Raw genomic sequence first — 22,942 nt, 5'->3', positions numbered from 1 at the left:
CACCCTCGGCCCCTACGGCAAATCTGGGGGTGCTGGTGTGCTAGAAGGATACCAGAGGACCTAATGCAATAATCTAGACTAGTCCCAGGGTGCTGCAGTCCTAAGTTGTTGAGAAAATGCTTTTTAACTTTGCTATTAAAATCGATAAGTATTCAAATATTCATCACTCTGTCTCTACGTAAATCTGGGGGTGAGGGTAGACAGGGAACATACTAGAGGGTCTATTCGAATTATCCAGGGTAGTCGCAGATTGCTACAACTTCTGTAGTTTCAGAAAACGATTTTTCAATTGATATGTTCAATACTTGTCTGGTCAACTGTAATTTTATGAATCTGAATCTGGTACAGATTCGAATATGAATTTAACTTCAGCCACATCTTGTTTTCAACCATAGTTACGCCCTGTAAATGCTTAAACGTTGTTTTGAATCAACCCGTATGTCCTTGCAAACAATACCCCACACATTATTTTTAATACACCATTTTTATTGCCATCCTATACTTAATCTGTGTTAATTACCTTTATTTTCATTAAAAATATACAATTTGTTATAAAACAGAATAAATATTCTTATAAACATTCCTAGAAAGTATTATAATATAATTTTTGTTGACTTCTTTGTGGTTGTTATCATCATTTCAACTTGTTTTAAACATATTTGATAATTCCAATTATTCCAATGTATTCCTCTATAAGCCTTTATTTCTGCTTTACGATAAACACCATTTAGATTAGCTTTAAGACAATTGTTGAACCACCATCCACTGTGAAAGGCTAGAGGACATGTTCTACCATCTTTACTTACCAATTTATCGATAGTACTAAAATACATGTTGTTGTGATACGTAAAACTGTCGGTGGCATTACCACTATAAGTTCCTATTTTCAAACGAAAGTAATCGTCTTCATTTCCAATTTTAAATGATTTATATTCGGCCCACATTTTCTTACCAGAGAAAGTTTCCAGTTCTATTCGCAATTTTAGATCGTTTTTATCCGATAATCGGTGAAGGACATTATTTCCAATCCAAAATTCTTTACGCACATCGCCAAAACCATGTTTGTAGTCATTCCAGGATCTATTAAAATTTTCTTGCACGTCGAAACTATCCCGTCTTTGAATTACTAACCAACCATTTCTACATAATCTTGTTAAATTGTTTAAATCCGAATAAAATCTATATTTACCAGAAAGTCTTTCTGAAGAATTAATAAATGTAGAATCAAAGCATTCAGATGAAATTAATTGTGTGTGATTGGTTTTATTCGTTTCTTCTGATTTATTACCCTTGCCTATTAGCTTTGTTACATTAACTTCTTGTGATTTAACAGTTGATATGTTTTCGTACTTTTCAAAGGTACTTTTTAAATTTCCAGTTTTGTTTTCCACTTTATCTATTTTATTTAAATCTTGTTTTACATCAAACTTATTTTCATGGGATTTAACATTTGAAATGTTTTGAATATCGTAGTTCTCAAAGGTACATTTTAAATTTTCAGTATTGATGTCAAACTTATTGTTTTCTAATTTATTATTGATTTGCTTAACAGAATTTTCTAATACACTCATTTTTGTGAAAGCGACATCCATTTTTGATGGAATCTGAAGTTTATCTAGTTTTTCTTCTAGATGGTTTATTTTAAATAAAACCCTGAAAAAAAATTATGACAATAATATATAAAATTATTCTCAATTATTACGTGTTTATAACATTCATTTTTTCATCAAGACGTGATAATTGATTAATCCAATTTGGAATGGGCAACTGAGTACAGGATAAGAACGCTCTTAATTGCAAACGTTTTAAATTCATGTCCAAAGACTGAAAAAGAGTTTGATATGAGCCAAATTCATCACGGATCTCCGTTTTCTCTTCTAAAATAGAAATAATTATTTAACACTGGAAAACGTGTACATTGTAAAAAGTATTTAACAAGAGCTGGTTAAAGGTAAGTATTTTTATAATGAAGAAATAATGTAATACATTGCGCTTTAATACCTATAATAGTATAAAATATGTGTAAAAGTTAGTAGTATAACCTCGATCTGCAACTGTCCCAATACAAACTAACAACAAACAAGTAGAAGGTGAGAAAAACTCAAAAGCTTTAGTAAAACCTTCTCCCTCTCCTAATTAATGGACAATAATACTCCATAAACAATAATCATAACAACAATCATAAATTGGAATGCTAATGAAATTAGGAATTGTAGAAGCGAACTTATATCTTTCCTGCAACGGCTTAGCATTGTCGGAAACACATCTCATAGTAACCGAACGGTTCAAGACACCTGAATACATAGTGATATGAAAGGATCGTCAAACTAATAATAAACTAATAAAATAATCACTAATTTTATTCACATCATCCAGATGTGCAAGAATAATTGGCTTGGACTTTTTCCCGATATTCAACCTATCTAAAAGCCTATATTTTTAAATGTACTATTGAAACAAGCTTTTCACGACGTATTGCCGATGTAACTAAATTTTTCAAAGATTTGTAGATAGTTTTGTTCTCTTAAATTTACCCAAAGCCTGTTCTCTGAGTTTCATCATTATAATAATAATAATAATATTCCTTTATTACCCAACAGGCATAGCCCAAAAAAGGATAACAATATATATTACATAATGTAATAATTCAATAATATGTATCTGTATGTGAGAAAAAAAAAACAAAAATTACAAAAAATTCAAGAAATTAACAATTGACCGAATTATAAAGAAAATAAAAATAAAAACTAAATAAGTGAATTTACATGCAGGTGATCATGATTGTCTGGAATCCTGTTGCCCACTTTACAGAGAGTGTATGTTGGCGCCCGTCTCATAATGTTTGTCCTAACATAAGGCATGACGAATACGCAACTATATCTTGAGTTACTCCTTGGAACAACAAACCCTAGTCGCTCAAGAATGGAAGGGCAATCGATGTTATATTCGATAAGCCTTTGTAGAAACCTTTCATAAAACGCGTTTCTTCTGTCCATCAAGGAAACCATATTGTGTCGTGCAAGCAAATCATTTTGTGATATACCTCGCTCAGGGTAAATTCCATCAGATTTGTAAGAAAGAAATTTTAAGAATCTACGATGGACTCGATCAAGGCTTAAGAACTCACACGCATATAAAGGACTCCAAATCAGGCAAGCGTATTCTAACTTACTCCGAACATAAGCACAATACAAGGTCTTTAATAAGCTGACACTTGTGAAATTTTTAGACATACGCATCACAAAACCTAGGGACCTAAAGGCCTCCGAAGACACATTATTGATATGTGTTTTAAAATCAAGACATGCATCAAATAGGACCCCCAAATCCCTGTACTTCTAAACACGACTTAAAGTGCTGCCAGCAATATTGTAAGCATATATGCATGGTGACGAGCATCGGCTATAAGTAAGTACACAACATTTATCTATATTAAGGTTAAGTTTGTAGGTCTTACACCATTGCACTATTGTGTTTAAGTTGTGCTGCAGCTTATCTGCATCTGCCACCGATGAGACTTCGGCATAGATCTTGATATCATCAGCATATCCCAATATCCGACAATCAATTCTTAGAAGTAAGTCATTTATGAAAAGAACAAATAATAGAGAGCCCAAATTTGATCCCTGTGGAACCCCTGAGGTAAGAGTGAACTCATTAGAAAAATATCCATTGTAAGCAACATAACATTTTCTATGTTGCAAATAAGAGGCCAGAAGTTGAATTGCTGAAGGAACAAATCCGAAAGAGCTCATTTATATAAGAGAATTCTATGGTCAATCAGATCAAAGGCTTTGGATAGATCAGTGTATACAACATCCACCTGCCCACGTCTATCCAAAGTGCTACAGATAAACTCGGAAATCGTAGCCAAGTTGGTAATTGTAGAGCGACCGGAAACAAAACTGTTTCGGGGCATAAATCCACTTTTTAGTTTCTGCTGTATTTTAATATATTCAAGTATAAACGATTAAATCTTTACATGCCATGACCGTTAACTCGCGTCTTCGCCATGACACCCGCTTCGTCATGTGTGCAATGTGCACCGTTTTCAATACTACCAACCCAACAGTACTCAAAACTTAAAAATATTAATGTTACTAACTCAACATACCGCCGCCGTTGAAAGTACTAACTTTCAAGATAAAAATAGGTAAGTATAACGAAAATCTAAATATTACATGTTATAGTTTTTTAGGTATTTCAACGTCTATAGGAAGAACGCACACCTTTTTAACAGCCCGCTTCACAACACCACTGGTTGTTTTTACACTAATAACTCGCACAATATTATCACTGCCAGGATGAACTTCAAGAATTCTTCCCAGTCGCCATTTCAACGGTGGAGTGTTGTCTTCCTTGAGTAATATTAGCTGTCCAATCTTAACGTTTTCTTCAACAGCTTGAGACCATTTGCTTCTTTGTTGTAGGATGTTGATGTATTCCATAGACCATCTTCGCCAGAAATGTTGATACATTTGTTGAAGTTTGTTGAATTGATTCAGTCTGTTGAAGGGGATATCCATAACGTCTCGCTGAGGAATCGTATTAAGAGGTTCTCCAATGAGAAAATGTCCCGGGGTAAGAGCCAAGAAATCATCAGGATGTGTGGATAAAGGAGTAAGTGGTCTAGAATTTAGTATTGCTTCGATTTGAGTAAAAATTGTTGTTAACTCTTCAAAGGTTAAAACGTTACAGCCAATAATTCGTATAAAATGCGATTTAGCCGATTTGATAGCAGACTCCCATAAACCTCCAAAATGCGGAGAACGTGCCGGAATAAATTGCCAATCTATGTTATTTCTCAAGCAAAATCTTTCAAGTTTATCGTTGTTATAGTCGATTACTTTTTTCAACTCGTTGAGATAATTCTTAGCGCCAACGAAGTTAGTTGCATTATCCGTGTAAACTCGTTTACATAAACCTCGTCGAGATACGAATCTCTTGAATGCGTTTAAAAATGAATCGGTACTTAGGTCTGATACCACCTCAATATGTACTGCTTTGGTTGCAAAACACACAAATAAACACACATATGATTTAATGATAGTTCTGTTTCTTAATTTCCCATCTTTGCTGTTGAATGGGCCAGCAAAATCTATACCCACTACATAAAATGGTCTTGTAGCCGATGTGCGATCTCTAGGTAAATCACCCATCAAATAACTGGGACTTACTGGTTTAGTTCTAAAACATACAATACATCTCCCAATCACCCCCTTCACGACAGTTAAACCGCCAACAGGCCAAAATCTTTGTCTGATGCAAGATAAAAGTCCCTGTGGGCCAAGGTGCAAATTTCTCAAATGTTCCTCACGTATAATTAAATTAGTCAAAGGATGTCCTTTAGCCAATATGATTGGATGTTTGATGTCGTAGTCATATTCTGAATTACGCAATCTACCACCAACTCTTAACAATCCATCTTCGTACATTGGATTCAAAGACAATAATTTAGCCATCAATAAATCAATCTGTTTTGAATTCCTGTCTTTGCATGACTTTCAAAAGTCGCATAAACGCGCTTTCTAACTCTAGTGTAGTAAATTTTGCCTTTATTTTATTTTCATTAGGTTCTCTCAAATTATTGTAGAAGCGCATGCAATACGCAACAACTCTTTTTAATTTATTTAATGATGAATATTTATCAAAAATGTCGCATGTAATTGTACAATGGAAAGTTAGTTTATTTTTTTTCTTTTCTGGTAACTCCTTAGGAAAGTTCATGTCAATATCAGGATAAGTTTTACTCTTTAACCATTTCGGCCCCTCCCACCAAAGGTTAGACTTTATTAATTGAGAAGTCTCGATACCTCTAGAAATCAAATCTGCAGGGTTCTCTGAACTGGTTACGTGCTTCCATTGTGCATGTGCTGTTAGTTCTTGTATTTGCGATACGCGGTTTGCAACAAATGTTTGCCACCTCGAAGGATCCGCATGTATCCAAGCAAGCGCTATGGTGGAATCAGTCCAGAGATAAACCTTAGTAATTTCTGTGTTTAATGAATCAAGTACTTTTTTCACTAGTTCTGCCAACAATAAACAACCATTGAGTTCCAATCTCGGCAATTTCCGTAAAGGTGCTACTCTCGATTTGGCGCACAATAAACGAATCTTTGTTTTATTTTGGTTTATGGTTTTAATGTAAATACATGCTCCGTAAGCCATTTCAGAAGCATCGCTGAAACCATGCATTTCTACCATTGCAAAATCTGTTAGCAAAATGTGTCGATCAATTTGTAGTTTTGCCAAATATTGCAATTCCTCATAAAGCCTCTTGAATGATGTGTAATGTTTGATAGGTACAGCTTCATCCCACGTGATTCCCAGCTGTCACAAACGCTGTAAAACTACCTTTGCTTTGATTGTAGATGGAGATACAATACCAAGTGGGTCAAATATCTGAGCAATAATTGACAGAATAATACGTTTCGTTAATTTCCCGTATTCAACTATAGGTTTAATTGAATACTTAAGTGTATCGTCTTGTGAGCACCATAAAATTCCCAGCGTTTTTACATCCTTAGAGTCACCTATTAGATAATCCACGCTTGTTTCATCGCTTCCTTGCAGAATTTCTTGTGAATTCGAATTCCATTTCCGCAATTCAAATCCGCAACCATTTAATATCTCACTTAAGTCATTTTTTAATTTCAATGCTTCTTCCAAAGTTTTTGAACTTGTAATAAGGTCATCAACATAGAAATCGTCGATTATAACTTTAGCTATGTTAGGATGTTTATTTTGAATATTTATGCCAACTTGATGCAGACTGCGAATTGCCAAAAATGATGCTGATGCGGTGCCGTACGTTACCGTGTTTAATTGAAAATGCTCCAAATCATGTTCAGGACTTTGTCGCCATACAATACGTTGTAAATTTCTCTGACTAGGTATGATGTTTACCTGTCTATACATCTTTGCAATGTCACCGGTTAATACGTAATTATGTTCTCTAAACCTACAGAGAATGGAAAATAATTCCTGTTGTATCGTAGGTCCAACCATTAGAGTATCATTCAGTGAAATGCCAGTACTTGTTTTTGTCGAAGCGTCAAATACTACTCTGAGCCTCGTAGTGCTGCTTGTATCTTTAATCACTGCGTGATGAGGTAAATAATACGCATATGTATCGTCGCGATTTACTCTTGTCATGTGTCCTAATTCTTGATATTCACTCATGAATTCGGAGTATTGTTTCCATAATTCTTGATTCTTGAATAACTTTCGTTCCAAATTTAAAAATCTTGCTTCAGCAGTTTCAAACGATGTTCCTAATTCGCTAATATTATCTTTCGTTGGCAGTTGTACCACAAAATGTCCATTGTTGTCCCTTGTGGTCGTCTGTTGATACAGATTCTCACAATATTTTTCCTCCGCAGAAAAAACCATTTGTGCCGTACACTCTTCAACCTTCCAAAATTTTTCCAAGGCCCTTTGAATCTCGCAGTTATTTATACATACGTTGCTGCGCACCTTTTGTCTTAAATTTGTACTCATAGGCCCGGATACGATCCATCCCAGTGTTGATTTCTGTAGAACAGGTAAACCAATTCCGAGTTTAATTTGACCCATAGACAATTCAGCGAATAAGCCAGCGCCTATTAAAATATCTATTTCTCCTGGTTGATGGAATTTGGGATCAGCTAAGCTAATGTGTCGCGGTATTTCTAATTCTTTGATGTTTATTGGAACATTTGGCAAGTTATCAGTTATATCTCTTATAACCAAAAATGATAAATCAATGGTGTATGAGTTATATATAGACTTAATCTTGGTATTCGTTCCATACTTAACATTAAGGTTGCATTGACTAATACCTGTTACCGGTACGTTTAAATTGTAAGTATGTAATTGCAATTTTTCTACAAGCTTCATTGTCATAAAATTCGACTGCGAGCCAGAATCCAAAAGTGCCCTAGCCTCACGCCGTTTTCCAGTCGCATCTTTGATGTGAACCTGCGCGGTTGCTAAAATTATCGAAGTATTCTCCAATGCTTTCATGGTATGTGCGGTTGTAACACGTTTTTCAGTTGTGTGTGTACTTGTTTGTGTATCATAATGCAAAAGCGTGTTATGTTTTTGCTTACAAGCCTTACATGTGGACAAAGATTTGCAATCTATCGAGAAATGTCCCGAACGAAGGCAATTTAAGCAAAGCCTGAGTTTTTTAACTTCCTCAACTCTTTTGCTTGTAGTTAATGCTTTGAATTTATTACAACCGTAAATGAAATGATCGCCTGATTCACAAAAAACGCATGTTTTGTTGTTCGTGGCTAAATTTGCAATAGTACGCTCATTCTTCTTTTGTCCTATATGTTTATTCGTTTTGTTATTACCTTCTATAGTTTCCAGAATACTGCATCTATTTGTAAGAAAATCTATCATACTTTTTATGTTTGGTACATCGTTATTAAATGTCTGCCTCGCGTGCTCCTCCCATTTCATTTTAGAAGCGTCATCCAATTTCTTAAAAATCAAATGTGTAAGCAACGTGCTCCAGTGCTCTACTGGTTCACCTAAGGCCTTTAAAGAACGAGTGTGCCTGTTATAACTATCAATTAAACGTCTTAAGTTTTGATGAGCTTCTTTTGTAACCATCGGTAATTCAAACAAAGCCTTAACGTGTGTTTTTACAATAACCGCCTTATTTTCGTATCTTTGACGCAACATATCCCAAGCAATTTTGTAATTTTCCTTTGTGATTTCAAGAGATTGAATGATATTCGCTGCTTCACCTTTTAAGCAACTAAATAAATAATGAAATTTATTGATGTCATCTACATAGTTGTCATTGTCAACGAGCGATTTAAAAGTATCGTGAAAATATATCCATTGATCATAATCTCCGTAAAATTTAGGCAAATCCAACGTAGGAAGTTTAACATTTTTATGAAAATAACCGTCGCTCGGTGCATAAGCCGTCGCAGCCCCCGCCGAACCCGTCGTTTCATCGTTTATAGCGCTTTTACATACGATGTCATTATCTCGCTCTTGAATAAATGTTGTCGCCTCTGCTATTAATTCATAATATTTTATAAGTACGAAGGCTTTCACTTTATACTCGTCGTCTTTGTTTAGTAAATCGATCGCGTTTTGTATTTTGTTAAACTCATGCAAAATCTCTTTAATGTTTTGTAATCTGATTTTCAATTCGTTTAATTTTTCCGTTGTAATTTTTTCGAGAAACGTCCCGAAACGCGTTAATTGTGCCTTGAGCAGTTTCTTTTTTGCCAACAGAGGTTTGAGTTCCTCCATTTTGTGAAGCAATACTCACGAAAAAGGATAAAAGTAAAAACGACTTAGTTTACGTTTTGTGTTTTCTTTCAGGAACCCACCAGTGACCGCCGCCGATGAGTTGACCTCGTGTCGTTGTCGAAGAGAAGAACCAAGTTCCGATCGTCGGACCCCAGCCAAGATAATGCAATTTACGAATTTTTTTTTATTTTTAATGTCTTCACTGTTACTAATCCATGCTCGAAGGACCAATGTTTCGGGGAATAAATCCACTTTTTAGTTTCTGCTGTATTTTAATATATTCAAGTATAAACGATTAAATCTTTACATGCCATGACCGTTAACTCGCGTCATCGCCATGACACCCGCTTCGTCATGTGTGCAATGTGCACCGTTTTCAATACTACCAACCCAACAGTACTCAAAACTTAAAAATATTAATGTTACTAACTCAACAAAAACCATGCTGGGAAGCTGACAAAGGGGCACGTGCTGGTGTACATAAAAGAATATAATAACTTTTCAAATAGTTTAGCAAAATTGGAAATTATCGAAATTGGTCTATAGTTTGAGAGGGACGCTTATAAACAGGCACAATTCTTGATCGTTTCCAATTATCCTAATATTGGGAGTTATCCATGCAGTAAAAGGCTTAGCAATCCTAAGAGGACGCACCGGTGCATGTAGATTCAGCAGTATCGACAGATGGGAGTTTTAGAAGTTTACTTTTTGACCTTTTTGATTAATGTCATTCATATTCATTATTATATTGATCATTCATCGATTGATGAGCAATTCATCGATTGCTCATTTTTTATATCAATTTAGAATAGAAGAGATAGTGGCTGTTGCATACAGGATGACCCACGTAAGCGGCAAAGCAGATAAATGACATTAAGGGGCCGACATACACAGATCTTCTTTAGAGAAAAGTTCTATTTTGTTCTACATCAAACTTAGTTTCTTGCGATTTCACATTTGAAATGTTTTGAATATCGTGCCCTTCAAAGGCACTTTTTAAATATCCAGTTTTGTTTTCAACTTTATTTATTTTATTTAAATCTTGTTCTACATCAAACTTACTTTCTTGGGATTTAACACTTGAAATGTTGTGAATACCGTACTTCTCAAAGGTACATTTCAAATTTTCATTTTTATTATTAATTTGCTCAACCGAATTTTTTAATAAACTCATTTCTGTGAAAACGTCATCAATTTTTGATGGAATCTGAAGTTTATCTAAATGATTTACTTTAAATAGAACCCTGAAAAGAATTATGACTACAGAAAACTGTTTTCTTCGTGAATATTTAATATTCTCAATTATTACGTGTTTATAACATTCATCTTTTCGTCAAAAAGTGATAATTGATTAATTCAATTTGGAACGGGCAACTGAGTACAAGATAAGAACGCTCTTAATTGTAAACGTTTTAAATGCATGTTCAATGACTAAAAAAGAGTTTGATATGAGCCAAATTTTTTGGACACAAACAAAGCATTCCATACAGTTTGGCATCGGTGTATGATGATTATACATGACAAAAACATCCAAGTTGCCTTCGATCATCTACAGACGTTGTACAATAAGACAGCAGCGTGGTTAAAAAATTTTAAGATCTATCCCAATCCGGATATATTCCAGCTACTGGTACTGGTCCCGCATTCAAGAATATCCGAGCCTCCTTCAAACATCATGGCAGGTGTATCGATTATAAAACCCTCAAAGGCAATGAAATAGCTAGGCATTACTAGGGAGGACAACTAAAATTTAAAACACATTACAAAAGAATCCAAACGGAATCAAACTTATATACAAAGATAAAAGTATTTAAAAGCATTTATAAAAGTATATGTTGGCTGCTGCTCGAGTACGGACATAAAACAACACAATGCTCATCAAGACAATAATGAAGAAAGCTAAAAGATGTCTAACAATAAGAATTTTAACTAAAATTAGACAAAAAAATAATCCCCCCCATAACATTCGTAGCGAGCACTTATACAGGCTGTATCTGAATGACAGTAACAAACTTCAAGGGTTGATTCTTTAGTGAATTTTAAGGGTACTTTGATATATGAACCATGGGCGACTTCGGCTCCCCTAAGGAGCTACACCCTTTCAAAAATGGCGGAAAATTTTGCTTTAATTTTTTTTTCTTAAAAACCATAAACGCTAGGAAAATGAAATTTGGGGAATATGTTTAACTCATAATAGGGCACGTTTTAACCCTATTTGTACTTTCAACCTACCCTTCTAAACTACTAAACGTAACCACCCCCTTTGCATTTTTGCAAAATTTTTTTTTATGATAAATACATTAGAAAAATTTTACATAGATAGATGAAAGTATTGTAAAACGACTAATTTTTGAGAAAAAAAATAGTAAAGCAAACACTGCCCGTTAAACAACGGGGTTGTCGATCAAAAGTTGCAATGAATTTTTAATGAAAAAATCTTAGTAGGCTTTGCAATCTTTGTCAGAAATATTTTTGACGTAAAAATGTCAGTTTTTCATACTATTATTATTGTTTTTCAAATTAATTTTTGAATAAAGTTCTATCGCATGTACGCTCGTTCACTCGACGTTTCAAAATTTTAAATAAAACAATAATAAAGTAAGAAAACCACTGATATTTAAACGTCAAAAATATTTCTGACAAAGATTGCAAAGCCTACTAAGATTTTTTCATTAAAAACTCATTCCAACTTTCGATTAACAACCCTACAGCTTAACAGTTAGTGTTTGCGTAATTATTTTTTTTCTCAGAAATTATTAATTTTTAGAAGAACATCAGAGAGACAAAAAAGTTTTAGAATAGTTTTATCTATCGAACTGAAACTTTTCCAATGTATTTATCATCTTCACAAAAAAAATCTAGGCATAAATTGAACGTGGGTGGTTACGTTTAGTAGTTTAGAAGGGTAGGTTGAAAGTACAAATAGGGTCAAAACGTGCCCTATTATGAGTTAAACATATTCCCCAAATTTCATTTTCCTAGCGTTTATGGTTTTTGAGAAAAAGAAATTAAACCAAAATTTTCCGCTATTTTTGGAGGGGTGTAGCTCCTTAGGGGAGCCGAAGTCGCCCATGGTTCATATATCAAAGTACCCTTAAAATTCACCAAAGAATCACCCCTTGAAGTTTGTTGCAGTCATTCAGATACACCCTGTATACAAAAACTAAAATCGAATCAATCACGCCTCAGGTTTAACTACCTCTACTTTTTTGAAATAGTTTAAAAACTATCCTGTCGATTGCGGGATTAACTCTATACCCCTATAATATGCAGAGTGTCCGGAAACTGCGATCATATATTTAAAGGTGTGATTCTACATAAAAAATCATGAAGAAAAGTTCATATAAAGGTGTGTCCTAAAATGCTTCCTAAGGGAGGTAGAGCACTTTGAAGAAAACGTTCAATATGTGGTTATTTCTCATTACTTCAAAAACTACTAGGGTTAGAAACACTAAATTTTGCATATCTAGCTATTTTTACGGGGCGAATACGATAATCGAATGAAAAATTAGAAGGTTCAAAGATACCAGGAATTTGTTTTACTGTGTCAAATGCGTTACTAATTTTATTCTTCAAATCCTGCACATTTTGAACGTCTTCAGAATAAACAATTTGTTTTAAATGTCCCCAAAACCAAAAATCTAACGGATTTAAATCTGGTGAACGAGGTGGCCACGGGACAGGACCTCCTCGGCCAATCCACTTATTGCTAAATCTGTTATTTAAGTATGCGCGAGTAGCGCGTGCATAATGTGCTGGTGCTGCATCGTGCATAAAGTAGCAATCTTCTAGAATTTGTTGAGGTAATTCATCAAATGCCTCTGTAAGGTCATTTTGTAAAAAATGTATGTAGGCATCGGCTGTCAATCTCTTTGGAAGAAAGAATGGATCTAATAACTGATCACCTATAACTCCAGCCCATACATTAACACTGAATCGCCACTGATGATGAGTTTCTAGTATTGCATGGGGATTTTCATCGCTCCAAACGTGCGCATTATGAATATTAAAAATTCCGCTTTGAGTAAATGTTGCTTCATCCGTAAATACAATGTTTATGGGAAAGTCGACGATTACTACCTCTTCCTGTATGGCCCACCTACAAAAAATCTCTCTTTTTTCGTCATCATTTTCTGTTGAACGGTGTTGTAATGATAAGGATAAACCAACTGCTCCCTTAAAATGCGGTGAACGGTTGTTTTGTTAATGTTTTCTTGTGCAGAAATTCTTCTAATGCTGATTCATCGACTCTTCTCAAAACTGCTTCTTCTAATTCCAGCGGCCTTGTGTAATGTCTCTCCGTGGAATGGATGTGGGTTACGCTTCCCGTTTCTTTTAATCTGAGAAATAGTCTGCTAAAGGTGTGACTATTAGGCAATCGTCTGTTCGGGAACCTTTGCGCGTAATGACGAGCTGCTAACGACGCATTTCCATCAGCTAGTCCGTAACAATACACCATATCCGCCATCTCTTCCTTGGAGTAATTAATAGAAGCCATACTTAATAGTTTTATTAAATTAAATAGTAAAATAATAATTTCGTGAAGTATTATTATTTTTTTTTGATTAGACAACTTATCGTAATCATAGTAACGACTTAATTATTATAAAAACAAATTTAAATTCATGATGTTAACAATATCAACTTATAAAACTAAATCTTTGAATATCTCGAAAATGGTCCATTTTCGGACCTATGTTTATTAGGCTTTTTTTGTTTATTTTTGATCATAGAATATATATACCCTATAATATACAGAGTGTCCGGAAATTGCGATCATATATTTAAAGGTCTGATTCTACATAAAAAATCATGAAGAAAAGTTCATATAAAGGTGTGTCCTAAAATGCTTCCTAAGGGAGGTAGAGTACTTTGAAGAAAACGTTCAATATGTGGTTATTTCTCATTATTTCAAAAACTACTAGGGTTAGAAACACGAAATTTTGCATATCTAGCTATTTTTACGGGGCGAATACGTTAATCGAATGAAAAATTAGAAGGTATGTGCAGTTGCGGAAATAAGGGATAGGGGGCGCAATTTATTTCCCATATTTTTTTTGCTTTGATCTTTTCACTATTTTAACTTCAAAATTAGAATCTACGGAAAAAAATACATAAAAAATATTTTGCTTATAAAACGGTCTACGACCACTCGTTTTCAAGATAAATAATACAAAGTAACTATCAAATATAGTTAACTATCAAACTTATTCCGAAGTATGTAAACTTAATGGCACATCATCATCTGAAGATGATGAATCTGTATATATAGCGCTATAACGCAGAGGTGTTCTATACTCCATAGATCCCAAGTTATAGTGTAAGCAAAGCTCGCCGGGTTCACAATACAGACATGTCAGTTCTCTGAAAGTAAGTCTATTCCTTCGTTTATTGATCCAGGTGACTTCATGAACTTTCATCGTACCTTTAAACGTAGGAATATTTTCTGGGGTCAGTTCGTCAATAATAGGGATTAGTTTTTCATCAGTACGAAAGATCTTGATCCCTTTTATTGACTTTTGTAACACTTTTACTAATGTATCACAATCTGGTATGTCGATTCCTTGTGCGACTTTTGAGTCTGCTGTACGTTTGATACAGCCTCCAATACCATCAGGCGCTCCTTTTCCATGGCCACTTTCACTATAATGCCATCGAATTGTCTCTGCTTGTAATTTTTTGTGCAGGTGTGTGGCAATAAAATAAAACATCTTTCTGTTCTTATATTGGGTGGATGGTCCATCCGATAAGAAATTGATATGTCTTACCCTGGGAACAATCATTTTAATATCTCCAAAAACATATCCTAAGTGCACGTATATGGCTGAGGGGTCATGGCGAAGACTACTTGATACTGTACAGTATGAGATATGGTCTGTTGAGTTATTGTGTGGATGCTTGTAATATACAACTAAGGTATGAAGAGATATCTGAAGCTTTGAAGAGCCAAAGTGTGCAGATTGTACTTCTTCAGTATATTTACAGCAGCAATTTTCAGAAAAATCCATATGGATCAAGATTTCATCAACAGACTGATTCTTTTTCACTGTATTTATGCACCGATATTGATGAGATATATTCTTGAGGTGCAACATATATCTCGGAATAGATTGTATCAATTCTGTAACTGCTTGGTGTTTCTCTACTGTTTGCTTTTCTTTCACTGTTCTTTTACAAAACTTTATTTTCCCCTTGACCATTACCTGTACCGATTTGTTAACCCATTTCATGTATGTCATTAATTCCTTTTTATTGTAGTGCAGAACGGTCACTGTATTTTTGTTGCACTTGACGCATTTGCGTTCGAGGCATTTTTCATTTTTGCATATATTAGCAGTTGAACAGCACATTTTTTTGGACCACTTGAGATGGGGTGTTTTCTTTGATAATGTCTAAGATCCCTAGCTTATGCACCAAAAGATTCGTCTTAGTGTGGGTAACACATAAACAAGTATCTCTTTGGCGTGCTGTAGGCTGCAAAATCCAAAATGGTCTCATTCGACAAAATGTGGAGTAACCGATGCGCAATTTTGAGTATATTTCATTAAATTTTCTATGCAAATTCTGTAGGGAATCGTTCAAGTAGCGTTTTTGTTTTTTGTTTTTCTTGTATGTTATCGTGTCCTTTTTCCCAGGACAGAGTCTGCTGTTTTCGTCTTTTTCTAAATATGTACGAACTGTTGTTCTGATGGAAATATTATTCAATGGGCGCTGTTTACTTATAGTACTTTCTATGTCCGATTTACGAGGCTTCCGAGTTTCACGTTTTTTATACTTTTGTATAAGTTTTTTCGCTTGTGCAATTTCTTTCTGGAGTACATTTACCTTGTTTTTGAGTTTATTATTTACATTTTTGGCCCTTAAAAGCACAGAACTTGATGGTGTAGAGTTGTGGTTCTTTAAAGCAGCTGCCTTTTTTGCTTGGTAATGTTTTTTACTATGTTCCCTCCATTTTTTCCTTTTATGTCTTTTATCTCAATCTGTTAACTATGATGTCTTTTTTATTTTACCGCAGCTAACTCTGTGGTGATACCGCTCTCTCTCCTTCAATTTAGCAATTTCATAAGCCTCAGGTTCTTCTTTTCGTTGCGCTCTTAGTCTTCTCATAGCATCTCTCTTCTTTTGATTACATAATTTCTTTTTCTTTGATGTTGTAACCGCTGCTTCACTTAAGGCCTTACCTCTAGTTTTTACCATCTAGCACAAAAGAATAATAAAAGGTAAAATCGAAATTACACTCAAAATTAGATCTCGTCTAAAACAAAAGGAACATGATGCATATAAATTTGGAAATTATAGCATTTGAGCGCTGTTCTATTTTTTTTTTTTTAGCTTAACTAAATATTGGATACATTGAAAATAAAATATTTACAGTTACATAGTGCATTATAACTGTTAAATGTGACTGTAAATGTTCCTGCCTAACATTAGTAACGGAGTTGAAATTCACGGAGTTGAGAAAACGCGCTTTCAAAAATATTTAAAATTAAACTGAATTTGATTTTATGTTGATAGTTGCATACCGTGTGCGTATATTTTTTACTAATATACTTAATGTAATTACAGTAAGAAATCACTTAAACTTTACTTTTTATGACAGGTAACGGAGTTGAGAATCCGAATGGTCAGAAAAATATTTGTAGAAATCAATCAAAATCTTGAATATATTCAGCTTGTCAATTTAATATTTTTTGACAGTTATAGTGTCGTACTAATATCAACTTCCCTCTGCAGTGTTTACAATGAGCCGGGTAACCATGACGACACGAATATTTATATTAGAAGATGTGGTAACAGAGTTGAGATTAAAACGAGGGACACAATATTTCCGAGATTAATTTAAAAACGAAATCTATAAGAAATTGCAAACCATCCTCAAATCTATTTGTTAATTATCCCAAATAAAAAAAAACTGTAATAAAATAATATAATACTATTTTATTTCCGATTTAGAAGTAGTTTTAGTTGTAATTTTACCAGAGGGACACCTGATTGATTAATGAAGTACAAACATGTGTATTAAACTATCACTAAAAATCTTAATAGGCTCCTTTCAATTGTTGATCTTTGCTGTCAAGCGGTCGATAAAAAATATTTTAGTGCAAAAACCTTTATTGTAATTTACGTTTAATTAAATCAAAATGGTTCAATACTCAAACGAAGAGATGGCAAACATTCACTTTACGTACTATCGGCCAAACCTTATTTACTACATGGCGTAAGGGACAGAAAACAAATCCCCCGCACGGTCGCTTTGCCGAGTACGGCCGAAGAATCGAAGACTGGAGGGGCGTACTCATTTTCTCTCGAACCTTTGCTCTAGCCTTGTCGTCTCTTCAACCCTGAAGTGCCGGGCGCCCGATGCTAGCTTAAAGTCGAGCGCGCCTTGGATTCGAACAAAAATACACAATTTCGTTTTTACAATTCAAATAACTGTACCAATGTTATGACGTAGTCGTTTTTAAAAATTCATAAAATAGTCAAATATATTCATTAAAATAAAATAATTGAACTTTAATAAGTGAAAAAAATTGTTTCTTAATTTTAAATACGTTTCTGTACTGTATATCTTCGTAAAGTTAAAGAATTTAGTTAAAATTCGATGTAAAAATCGTCTCTTAATTTCCATTAGTAATATTTTTTTCTAATCTCATTTAAAATGGCATTTTAACCGTTTAATATTATAGAAAGTCTCAATAATTTCAAGCCATTTACGACCATCAATGCGTTTACGCACCGTTTCTTCACATTTTTTTGCGTATTTTTGACATAAGGCTTTTGCGAATTTTTTTTCTTGAGTTAATATATTTTTTTTGTAATAAATCTTAAAATTTTACAATAATTTCTCACCTTCATCGTAAATGGGTAAGTAATAAACTTTTTATTTTTTGTACACTTTAGTAATGTTAAAAAATTTATTACCTTATTCACATAAGGTAATATAAAATTTCTGTTGAAACTACCTGTAAACTGAATTTTATAGATTGTTATTTATGAGCATGATAATATTCCATATTATAATGAAAAACCATTTGATTTTGAGTATATAATTCATTTATTTACAAAGAAAATTTTATTAATAATAAAACATTTTATTATATATATATATATTTTTTTTTTTTGCGCAGAGGAGGCGAAAATGCCTTACGCACCCTGGCCTACTGATGGCGCCTATAGTTCGTGGGTCGGAAAAATCGTATTTCGGCCGGGAGTGTGGGACTACAATTAATTAGCCCCTGCTACCCACTAAATACCCCCCTCTGTTCTCCCGGACCACCCGGATTTCTGCGGAAGTCGTTATATCCAGGATTCAATTGCAAGAAAAAAAATATTGATGGTTACTATTAATTTTATTAAGGTTGTCTTAACTTACCGGCTTTGGAAGGGGCTCTTCATCCCACGGGATGAAGAGTTTTATCTTTTTCGTCTTGAGGACCACAGCCAGGTATGCGCTTATTGTTTCTCACTTGATATTGTCGGTCAGCATTGAAAAAATTAAAAAGATTTCATCAAATATTAAGAACAGTTTAATAATAAAAATTATACCTACTTAATAATGAATAAAATTTGTTATGTCAAAATTTAATAATGGGTGTATAACCTGTTATTATTTTGACATTCTTCTAATCGGGATGTCATTGAGCCGACCAATCGCTGACATAAATCCCCGCCACGAAGACTATCCCATTTCCGCATAACGTATTCTTCTAAAATATAATTATATATATAAAACGTTACAATAATAATAAATAAATATTAAAAAAAAAAGTATTAAAAATATATTAAAAATAGTTTATTGTAATTATTATTGTAACGTTTACTTTTGATTGAAAATTATTATTTGTCAAAATTTAACGAAATTCCTTAATTAAATCATTCATAATAAAATACAACAAAATATTTATTTTAATCCAATTCTGGGAAACATCCCCGTCTCTTTAAATGTCTCGCGGTAAGATTTTACAAAGGGTTTGCGATGGTCATAAAAAATGAGATAACGCAATTACCTAGAATTTTAATTTTTTGATGGTATTTATTCTTTTAAGTTTCGTTTGGACATCACTTTGCTTTTGGCGATCGTGAGCGGTTGTTGATAGTGTTTTGCTATTTTTTGCTGAGCGTTTTCTTCTTTATATTTGATTTTGATAGTCTTACGACTGCGTTATTTTTATATTAAGATAGTATTAATTTAATGTTATTTTTCGTAGCGGTTTCTTGTTTTTTTTTGCTTTTGATAGTTAATAAAATGTTTTATTATTAATAAAATTTTCTTTGTAAATAAATGAATTATATACTCAAAATCAAATGGTTTTTCATTATAATATGGAATATTATCATGCTCATAAATAACAATCTATAAAATTCAGTTTACAGGTAGTTTCAACAGAAATTTTATATTACCTTATGTGAATAAGGTAATAAATTTTTTAACATTACTAAAGTGTACAAAAAATAAAAAGTTTATTACTTACCCATTTACGATGAAGGTGAGAAATTATTGTAAAATTTTAAGACTTATTACAAAAAAAATATATTAACTCAAGAAAAAAAAATTCGCAAAAGCCTTATGTCAAAAATACGCAAAAAAATGTGAAGAAACGGTGCGTAAACGCATTGATGGTCGTAAATGGCTTGAAATTATTGAGACTTTCTATAATATTAAACGGTTAAAATGCCATTTTAAATGAGATTAGAAAAAAAATATTACTAATGGAAATTAAGAGACGATTTTTACATCGAATTTTAACTAAATTCTTTAACTTTACGAAGATATACAGTACAGAAACGTATTTAAAATTAAGAAACAATTTTTTTCACTTATTAAAGTTCAATTATTTTATTTTAATGAATATATTTGACTATTTTATGAATTTTTAAAAACGACTACGTCATAACATTGGTACAGTTATTTGAATTGTAAAAACGAAATTGTGTATTTTTGTTCGAATCCAAGGCGCGCTCGACTTTAAGCTAGCATCGGGCGCCCGGCACTTCAGGGATGAAGAGACGACAAGGCTAGAGCAAAGGTTCGAGAGAAAATGAGTACGCCCCTCCAGTCTTCGATTCTTCGGCCGTACTCGGCAAAGCGACCGTGCGGGGGATTTGTTTTCTGTCCCTTACGCCATGTAGTGAATAAGGTTTGGCCGATAGTACGGTAGAGCTGATGGAAATGCCAGAGAAGCACGAAGATTGTACGCAGAACGATATCCAAATCTACAACTTCCCTGTGAACGAACGTTCGCTTCTATTCATAGATATTTGTGTGAAACTGGGCACTTTAAGGAAAATCGTTACGACTGTGGAAGGTCGTGCACTACGAGGACTGTAGAAGTGGAAGAAAGGGTGCTAGATGTAGTAGCTATCAATCCTACGGTAAGCACTAGCAGATTATCGGTACAAAAAAATGTGCCGAAAACCACCGTTTGGGAGGTATATAAAGATCAGTTATTGCATCCATATCATTTCCAAAAGGTACAGGCCTTAAAACCCACCGATTGTTCAGTCGTGGGATTATGGAACAATGGCGCCATGACAGAAATTTTCCGGAAAAAATGTTTACCGATGAAGCTGGATTTACCCGAGATGACGTCATTAACTTCCATAATATCCATGTTTGAGCCGATGAAAACCCATACAATGTTTTAACCACGAAACATCAAGAAAGATTTTCTATTAATGTATGGGTTGGTATTATTGGGGATCATTTAATTGGTCCGCATGTACTTGATAACCGTCTCAACGGTACAAATTATCTTAACTTTTTGCAAAATACCTTGTTTGAACTGAAGTGCCGTATCAAACACGAAGGGAAATGTGGTTCATGCATGATGGGGCTCCTCTTCATTTCAGCGTTCAAGTACGGCAATATTTAAATGAAACCTACCGTGAAAGATGGATAGGTCGAGGAACTCCCGTAGCATGGCCCCCACATTCGCCGGACTTGAATCCCATAGACTTCTTTCTCTGGGGTTACCTTAAATACTATTTAGTGTATGCAACACCAGTTAACAATGTTGAAGAGCTAGAACAACGTGTAAGGGACGGTTGTAACACTATTCGAAACAAACAAGGTATTTTTTGGAAAGTAAGACGTTCATTAATTAAACGAGTGAGATGTTGCATCGACATGGATAGTGGAATTTTTGAACAATACTTATAACTTTTTTTGGTGTTATTTGTTAAAAATTTAAGCGCTTTTTGTTAATGTTTTAAGTAAAACTTTTTATTTTTGTTTAAATTAATACACATGTTTGTGTGCAGTATTTTACTTTGTATTACATTATACATATTTACATTTTATAAGCAGAACATTTTTTATGTATTTTTTCTGTAGATTCTAATTTTGAGGTTAAAATAGTGAAAAGATCAAAGCAAAATAAAAATATGGGAAATAAATTGCGCCCCCTATCCCTTATTTCCGCAACTGCACATTCCTTCTAATTTTTCATTCGATTATCGTATTCGCCTCGTAAAAATAGCTAGATATGCAAAATTTCGTGTTTCTAACCCTACTAGTTTTTGAAATAATGAAAAATAACCACCTATAGGTATACCTATAGGAAGCATTTTAGGACACACCTTTATATGAACTTTTCTTCATGATTTGTTATGTAGAATTACCCGTTCAAATATATGAACACAATATCCGGACATACTGTATTATGATAAAACTGTTACATTTTTAAACATTTTGAAGAAAATCGCAAATTAGTTGCAAATTAAGATTTATGCAGTAAAATAAGCGCCATACGACACTTAGTTAGTTTAAGAGAGATAACTTTAACCACACCAAAATTAATTTTTTCGCGACTGTTATTTGTCGATTTTGGTGCAATTTAGCACGATGATTTCATTTTAAGTAGTAATTTTGAAGATATCTATAAGGATTAGAGGTTTGTAGTAGAAAATTCATTTTCGCTAATAATTTTCAAACTGCTGTACAAAAATATACTTGTTTTCTGTTTTTAAAGAACCTTTTCTATCCATGTTCGAGAAAAAATCTTAACCGATTTAGGGGTTACAACAACGTCAACATTTACATAATCAACAGAAAATTTCTATCGATCTTAGGAGAATAATATCCGATAGAGGAGAAGCATTCCTATTCGATGAGGTCAATAACTATTGCATAAAAGAAAACATTGATATGATTGCACTGATTACTGCCAGAGTACCACGAAGAGACGGACAAGCTTTCAACTTGTCTGTCTTTTTATCCGTCTCGATTAAAGAGAACCATAATATCGTGTCTAAACATCTTAGCTCAATACACCGGTGGATTTATGTTAAATATTGAATGACGACTGGTGATTAAAACACTGTTAGTTACGAATTTTAGAAAATTTAAATTAAACTTAATCGTTTTGCAAAGATCATATGACGTAATTATTAATACAGATTTGGAGCGTAATAAATTAATTGATACTTACTCAATTCAGAAATAGATTTTTGAATTTCACGAATATCGTCCATTAAAGTATTTGTTGAAGTTGGCAAATATTGCAGTTGTGTTTTTGCAACACCAGAAAAAATCAGAATGAGTAAGAAAATTTTCATCTTCACCATTATATTTGTGAATAGTTAATGAACGCATTTACTATGCTTTTGGGCTTATTTATAACTACAGTTTATAAGATGATAACCCATTTGTGTTAAAAATTCTTATTTTTATGACCTAATACAT

The 22,942-nt window shown here is 33.6% G+C and overlaps 1 protein-coding gene across 1 annotated transcript; it reads right to left on the bottom strand.

The window, feature by feature from the left end:
* Positions 1-506: 506 nt before the first annotated feature.
* Positions 507-22,819, bottom strand: LOC111421820 (angiopoietin-related protein 7-like). The gene is made up of 3 exons (XM_071196936.1): positions 22,689-22,819; positions 1,703-1,877; positions 507-1,653 (listed from the first exon to the last, which is right to left on the bottom strand). The coding sequence occupies exons 1-3, from the start codon at positions 22,813-22,815 to the stop codon at positions 594-596; spliced, it is 1,362 nt and encodes a 453-aa protein (XP_071053037.1). The 5' UTR covers positions 22,816-22,819; the 3' UTR covers positions 507-593.
* Positions 22,820-22,942: the final 123 nt, after the last annotated feature.

Source organism: Onthophagus taurus, chromosome 6 (assembly GCF_036711975.1).
Source record: "Onthophagus taurus isolate NC chromosome 6, IU_Otau_3.0, whole genome shotgun sequence".
Lineage (NCBI taxonomy): Eukaryota > Metazoa > Arthropoda > Insecta > Coleoptera > Scarabaeidae > Onthophagus > Onthophagus taurus.
The sequence above is the reverse complement of the archived record's forward strand: the minus strand, read 5'-3'. Positions and strand labels throughout refer to the sequence as shown.

Excerpts from the sequence above, each read along its gene's own strand:
- LOC111421820 (XM_071196936.1), bottom strand. The coding sequence starts at position 22,815 with ATGAAAATTTTCTTACTCATTCTGATTTTTTCTGGTGTTGCAAAAACA. Across the intron at positions 1,878-22,688 it reads AAAATCTATTTCTGAATTGA|AAGAGAAAACGGAGATCCGT; the intron begins GTAAGTATCAAT and ends TTTCTATTTTAG. Across the intron at positions 1,654-1,702 it reads AAAATGAATGTTATAAACAC|GGTTTTATTTAAAATAAACC; the intron begins GTAATAATTGAG and ends ATTTTTTTTCAG.